General features: G+C 34.3%; 1 protein-coding gene across 1 annotated transcript in view; it reads left to right on the top strand.

Moving 5' to 3' along the window:
* LOC108755151 (zinc finger protein 423 homolog) overlaps nucleotides 1-6534 on the top strand; it is a 58878-nt gene that overhangs the window by 44862 nt on the left and 7482 nt on the right. The window contains exon 3 of the mRNA XM_018497997.1: nucleotides 591-2400. Within this exon, the coding sequence (XP_018353499.1) occupies nucleotides 591-2400 (1810 nt within the window). The remainder of the gene's footprint in view (nucleotides 1-590; nucleotides 2401-6534) is intronic.

Raw genomic sequence — 6534 nt, 5'->3', positions numbered from 1 at the left:
ACTGATTTCGCGTCATAATATTATAAAATCTTCTATAAATTATTTTAAATAGTTGGTAATAGTACTTATATACAAAACAATTGAAATTTTTGCGTTTATTTTTTAAATTTTAGTATTATATATATATCAATAGAAAATAATACAAATAAAACAAATAAATTAAAAAATTATTGAACGATATATTGTTATGATTTATTTGTATTGTTTTGTTCAATAAAAATTGAATGTTATAAACACAACTTTTATATGATATTTATTTGAAACATAAATACTAACACATTTTTTTTCCCGTCCATTTTTATAATGTCAAAGAACTTATGAAATAAGAACTTATCACCTTTTGGTTTTTACATACAAAAATAGTTTTTATATATAAATTTATTCAGAAATTATGAATTATTTCTCGAAATAAAGAGCTCATCATATTGAATAACCATTCGCCACTAGTCTGCTAATTGTCAGATTTCGTAAAAGTCGAAAGATGATTTAGAATTTTCTTGACAATTTAGTACATTTTCTTAAGTACAACGCTGCTTTGATTACGTTTGCTATTACGAATTTTCGAACATAAGAATGTTCCGTTTCCCTAGCGATCACCTGAAAATCCACTTGAAGACACACGACACTCAAAGGCCTTACCAATGCACGGCTTGCACGAGAGGCTACAGCTCAGCTGCTGCCTTGACATCACACATGCAATCTCACAAGAAACATCACCAGTCATCGTCCTCTCAATCAACTGGCAAGGACGTCGATTACGGTAGGAGAAGCGTCTCCTCGCACAGCACATCATCACCGCCGGTGCCGTCGTCGCCGTCGCCGTCGTTGAATCTCAGTCTGAATTCGAGGAATGTCCTGAAGACGTCGCAGGGTACTGGTAGTACTTCTACTACACCGATTCTCAACTCGCCCCTGAAACTCGCTTGCATGTACTGCACCCGAGATTCATTCAGCTGCATGCAGCAGTTGCAGATGCACGTACGCACAATGCATCAGGCAATCCTTAGCGGCGCGGAGAGTTTGGCGCGACCACCATCGCCGAACAGAACGCCGAACGAGCAACAAGCAGTGTTCTGCTCGCGCGATAAGCCCGATCGTCAGGACAGCTCAAAAGACCCACGCTCAGATCGGAAATACCCGCCCGAGGAAAGAGTCGACAGGCCTGCAGGCGAACGAGATCACTATGAGAACGCATTTACTTGCGACCAATGTACTATGAAATTCTCTACTCTGACCTGCTTGCGCGATCATTCGCTATCGATACACCGAGTGGACAGTGGTTTCAGCGCGACAATGGTGATATGCCCGTTGTGTGGTATTCCGTGCACTTCAACAGCAGCCTATGCCGAGCACTATGTTCTCCAACACTGCGAAAATCGTCGGCCGACACAGACAACCAGTATAGATTATAGCGAGACGAAACTGAATGGCGTTTACAACAGTACCCCAGCGAGAGACTCCAGAATGCCGAGAAGCAGAGATGCCTCAGAAGCCGCTGATCTCACGAATAAACGTCCGACCCGGCCATCCGCGGACGTCGCTGGTAGCTATACCGCTGACACTCTGTTGTGCGGTCAATGCGACGCCGCGCTGAAGGATTTCGAATCCTTTCGCGAACACGTGGCTCGGCACCTGCAGGCCGACCATCGTAATCAGGAGATGTCCAACAGGCAACATTTGTGCCCCAAGTGCGAGACGATTTTCCCGTCTCGCGATGACATGCTGGCCCACCTGACCAAGCATTATGTAGGACAGATCAGCAAAGAATTCGTATGCAGTGCCTGTAAAAAGTTCTACCCGCATCCAGATCAACTTCAAAGACACTTACTGGACGCTCATGCGCATCATCTGTACCGTTGCGCTCTGTGCCGGGACACGTTCGACTCCAAGGTAGCGATACAAGTGCACTTTGCAGTTAAGCACAGCCAAGAGTGCCGGATATATCGATGTAGTGTATGTACGTTGTCCAACAACGAAAACTCGCCACCGGGAACAAACGCGGCTCCCAGCGATAGCAGGAACTTCTTCAGAAGCGAAGCTGAGATGGCGGCCCATGTGCGTAACGTGCACGCGCCTCCTCCTGTCATTCCTTCCTTAACGAACAGTAGTCCTGTTAGAGCAACAACAAGGAGTCCAGCTTCGACGCCTGGTATTATCACAACGCGCTGCGTCTTTTGCGGGACCTGCTGCAATTCGGAGCTTGAACTTCAGCTTCACCTAGCCAGTCACTCGACCAGTCTTTATAGATGTCCCATCTGCAGAGAAGGTTTCGCGGTGGAGTTCCTGTTGGATCGACATGTCGCTCAGGTTCATCATCAGACAGCGCAAGATCACCAAGTGCCGTCAGTTAGAAACAGGGAGAACGGACGCGTTCATCGACCGGCAAGAAATCAGGAAGAAGTAAGTCTTATTACAATAAAAAAAAATATTGGAAAAAATGTGTCGAATTTAATAAAAACCGCATGTCGCAAATGGTCTATTCACATTTTTTTGTTAATTTAACAGAAGATGAAATGTTAGGATGCATCGAAATTATCGAGCCGAATGTCAAGCCGCGAGCCTGCGTCCACATTCAAAGATTTGATGTGAATCTGTTCATTTCGATAATGTGGATGTAGAATCTTTAAATAGGACGCAGGCTCAAGTCGCGGCTCGATGTTCAGCTCGATAACCTGGACATAACCCTTAGAAAGTTATACGAATATTAATTAATATAAGAGAATAAATAGAAAAAAGGTAATATTGATATAGTTTGTAAACAAAACGTGGAAGCATTTTTTTTCAAAAAATTTACATTTATGATATATTAAATTAACACGTATTTTGTTCATTTGTTTTGAATTTATATTTTGAAACACATTATTTTTATGTTACTTGTTTACTTACTAATAAATTGTGTTATTTTGATACTAAGAAACGTTGAATATCAATTTCACACAAAATCTTTAAATAACATAATTACAATTAATATTAGAAATTAATGCCTATAACGATTGAAGCTGGGTCTTCAATAATTTTTTTTTTAATCTTAAATTACTATATATATCACGTATGTACTTGCATATATATCATATTGTAGTCTTTCGAACTACGCGCCGAATTATTTTTCTGGACTATAAACGTAATTAAACTACTCTAGTAATCGCCAATTAAATTGACAAGCAATTTTTAATAATTTGATGCTACTCAGGCATCATATTATAAAGATGTTAACATGTTGAAAAACTGTTAATAAATTTATTGCAAAAAACATTACCTCGGCAGTCGAACCCAGATCTCTTTGTATTTATTAACAATTTTTCAACATATTGATGCAAGTATATATATGATATAAATAGTAATTCAAGATTAAATTATTTAAGCGAAGATCCAGCTTCGACCGTTATAGGCATTTTTATTTCTAGTATTGATAATGTTCTTACATATGCGGTCTAAAATAAAGATTCTTAATATTGTTTAATAATTCTACATTTCGGATTATTTTGGTGTTACCCAGGATGTATCATGTGAAGGTATAGTCCATTTGATATCCCTCTTTTTTATATTTTTATTTAAAAATTGTTTTACTTTAACTAGAGGGATGCCAAGCACGCTATGTCTCTACGTGGAAGATCTTGGGTAACGCCAAAATAGTCCGAAATGTTATTTATATTAAAACACTATGAAATAAATTATGATTGTAATTATGAAAAATAAATCACAATTTTTTTTACATAAAAATGATTGTAACTCGGAAACGACTTATTTCTGAACTTAAATTTATATAGCTTTTTTGTTTTTTTGAGTTCCGAATCACTTCCTGAAATATTACGGGCGATTTTCCGGACATTTCCTGTATATGCATATATATGTACTATATTTGTAGTCATTTAAATTGCGCGCCAAATTAGTTTTTTGGGCTTATAAACGCAATTAAACTACTGCAGTAATATCACGAATTAAATTGACAAACAATTTTAATAATTTGATGTTCAATCAGGCATTCGATTAGAAAGATGTTAACATGCTGAAAAACTGTAAATAAATTTATTGCGAAAAATATTACCTCGGCCGGGAATCGAACCCCGAATTTAGACTGTCGAGGCTTAGTAATATTCTTCGCAATAATCAGTGTATGTATGGAAATGTCTTTCTTTCAAGAGACGTAATGTAAACAATAAGTATCTTACTGGACCATACATTCGAATGACTACAAATATTATATACATATATGCATGTATGTATATACATATATATAGTATATATAGTAATTCAGATTAAATTATTTAAGCATTAAAGATCTAATTTTTACCATTGTGGCCTTCTACTTCTTATTGTTGAATCAACATAATATGATTGTGTTATTTGACTATTTTATGTAAAATTGATATTCAATATTTGTATGTATTAAAATAACACAATTTATGAATGAACAATAACATAAAAATATTTAAAAAATTTTTAGACCAAAAAATAAAATACGCATTAAATAATTAACATATTATAAAAGTAAAATTAACATATTAATTTTACTGAAAAAATATGTTTCTACAATTTATATTTAGAAATTGTGTCAGTGTTATATTTTTTGCATTAATTTTTGTACATATTATGTATGTTACTTTTTAACATCGTAAGTTAAATTACAAAAAAGTGAATTTAAAACATGTAAAATGTGTTTTAAACAATCTATTCAATTTAACACAAATTTTCAATTTAAAATAAATTTCTAACTGTGTATGTAAATATAAAATAAATCTTATAAAGATCTAGATAAATTTAAATAAAAAACCATTCAGCATTTATATGATACATAGTACACACCATACTTGTGAGTAAAAAAAATCTTAGTGAATATTGGTCAAAAGCTCAACCGTTTCTGATTATGAGATATAAAGATTTTTAATAATATAAAAATGTTAGCATCATGAATGATTTACTGGTTTCTACATGTCGTATGCGATGTTTATCTCAGTGTTTATAAATAGCGTTCCGCAAGAATTCTATAAGACTCTATAAGAAGAAGATGCGTATAGAAATGGAAGGAGGACATGTGAAACATCTTCTGTATAGAGAAAGTAAGTCATTCATGATGCTAATATACAAGAATGTTTATATCTCAGAAATGGTCAGCTTCCGACTTATGTTCACTAAGGTTTTTTACTCAGTATGGTGTGTAGTATCTACCATATAAATGAATTGAATGATTTTTTTAACTGTATATTTTTAAATATACAGTAAAATATTAGATATTTAAATTTTATATTTCATTGATATAAATACAGAGTGTACAAAAAGTCCCTTAAATATCTTGAAGAGTAAGCATTTTTCAAGGAATGAAAGTAACTCGTTACTTGTAACGAAGTTGCAATTACAAGTTACTTTTTTGGTAACTTTTTCTGGTAACTGGTTACTTTTTTCTTTTGGTAACTGTAGCGGTGCCAAAGTTATATTTTTTTAGTAACGTACGGTAACAAATTTTATAGTTACTTTTATTACTACTTTGTACATGATTGGACAAGATATGATTGGACACGATACAATTGGACACGATACGATTGGACACAAGCCACTCATAGCACTTGAGACTAAAAAGCCCCTCGGCCTGCTGTGATTGATGGTCGTCGATTTTAAAAAGTAACAGAAAAGCAAAAAGTTATTTTTTCAAGTAACGGTAACTACAACGAGTTATTTAAAAAAATCGGTAACTATGTAGTAATGGTATTGTATCATGTTACTTTTTCTACTCGATAACTGTAACTGTTACTTTTAAAAAATAACTTTCCATTTCCTGACATTTCTGGGAAAGATATTTCATACAAAAGTTGAAGAATTTTAAATGATCTATGTACTGATCTTATCAGTTTGACTTTGGGTGACGCCACCAAGATCAAGTTAAGTTCAAATCGATTTTTTAAAATAAAATATTATATTTTTTATTTCAGAATCTAATAGCTAGTATTAATAACTTTCCAAAACGTTATAATAAAGCTTTTTTTTCATCAGTTTTTTTAATCAGTACTTTTTGAGTTATAAGACTTGAAAGTTACAATACCGCTGGTATTAGCATTATCTAAGGTTGCCCAATTGAATTTATAAGTCGTATCTCTTCCTCTCTCCTTCCTTTTGGTACTGTAAAATTTTTCCTGTACAAGAAAAGATTTCACAGTACCAATTTCACGATGCGAAACAGGACGGTATTCATAGTGTGTATCGATTCTTACATTTAAGATTGTCTTAATCTGTCGTAAGTGAAAGGACTGTATTAACATCTTATATTTAAAACAGCTTTAAAATAAAACCGAATTTTGAACAGTTCATAGACAGAGAGAGCAGAGATTTAGAGAGAGACACTGTCCAATTGCACACCATGTTATCCCTTCCACCATAGTAAAACCTCATCCCATCCTCGTATCATTAAAAGGGATATACGCTACTGCTCAATTAGTATTGATATTTTAAACAAATATTTTACAATTAAAGATAACTATGTGGGAGAGAGGAAAAGAAAAAGAGAAAGGAGACGTGCACATATACACGATTTATAAATCCGAC

The sequence above is a fragment of the Trachymyrmex septentrionalis genome, unplaced genomic scaffold (genome assembly GCF_001594115.1).
Source record: "Trachymyrmex septentrionalis isolate Tsep2-gDNA-1 unplaced genomic scaffold, Tsep1.0 scaffold122, whole genome shotgun sequence".
NCBI classification, from domain to species: Eukaryota; Metazoa; Arthropoda; class Insecta; order Hymenoptera; family Formicidae; genus Trachymyrmex; species Trachymyrmex septentrionalis.
The sequence above is the reverse complement of the archived record's forward strand: the minus strand, read 5'-3'. Positions and strand labels throughout refer to the sequence as shown.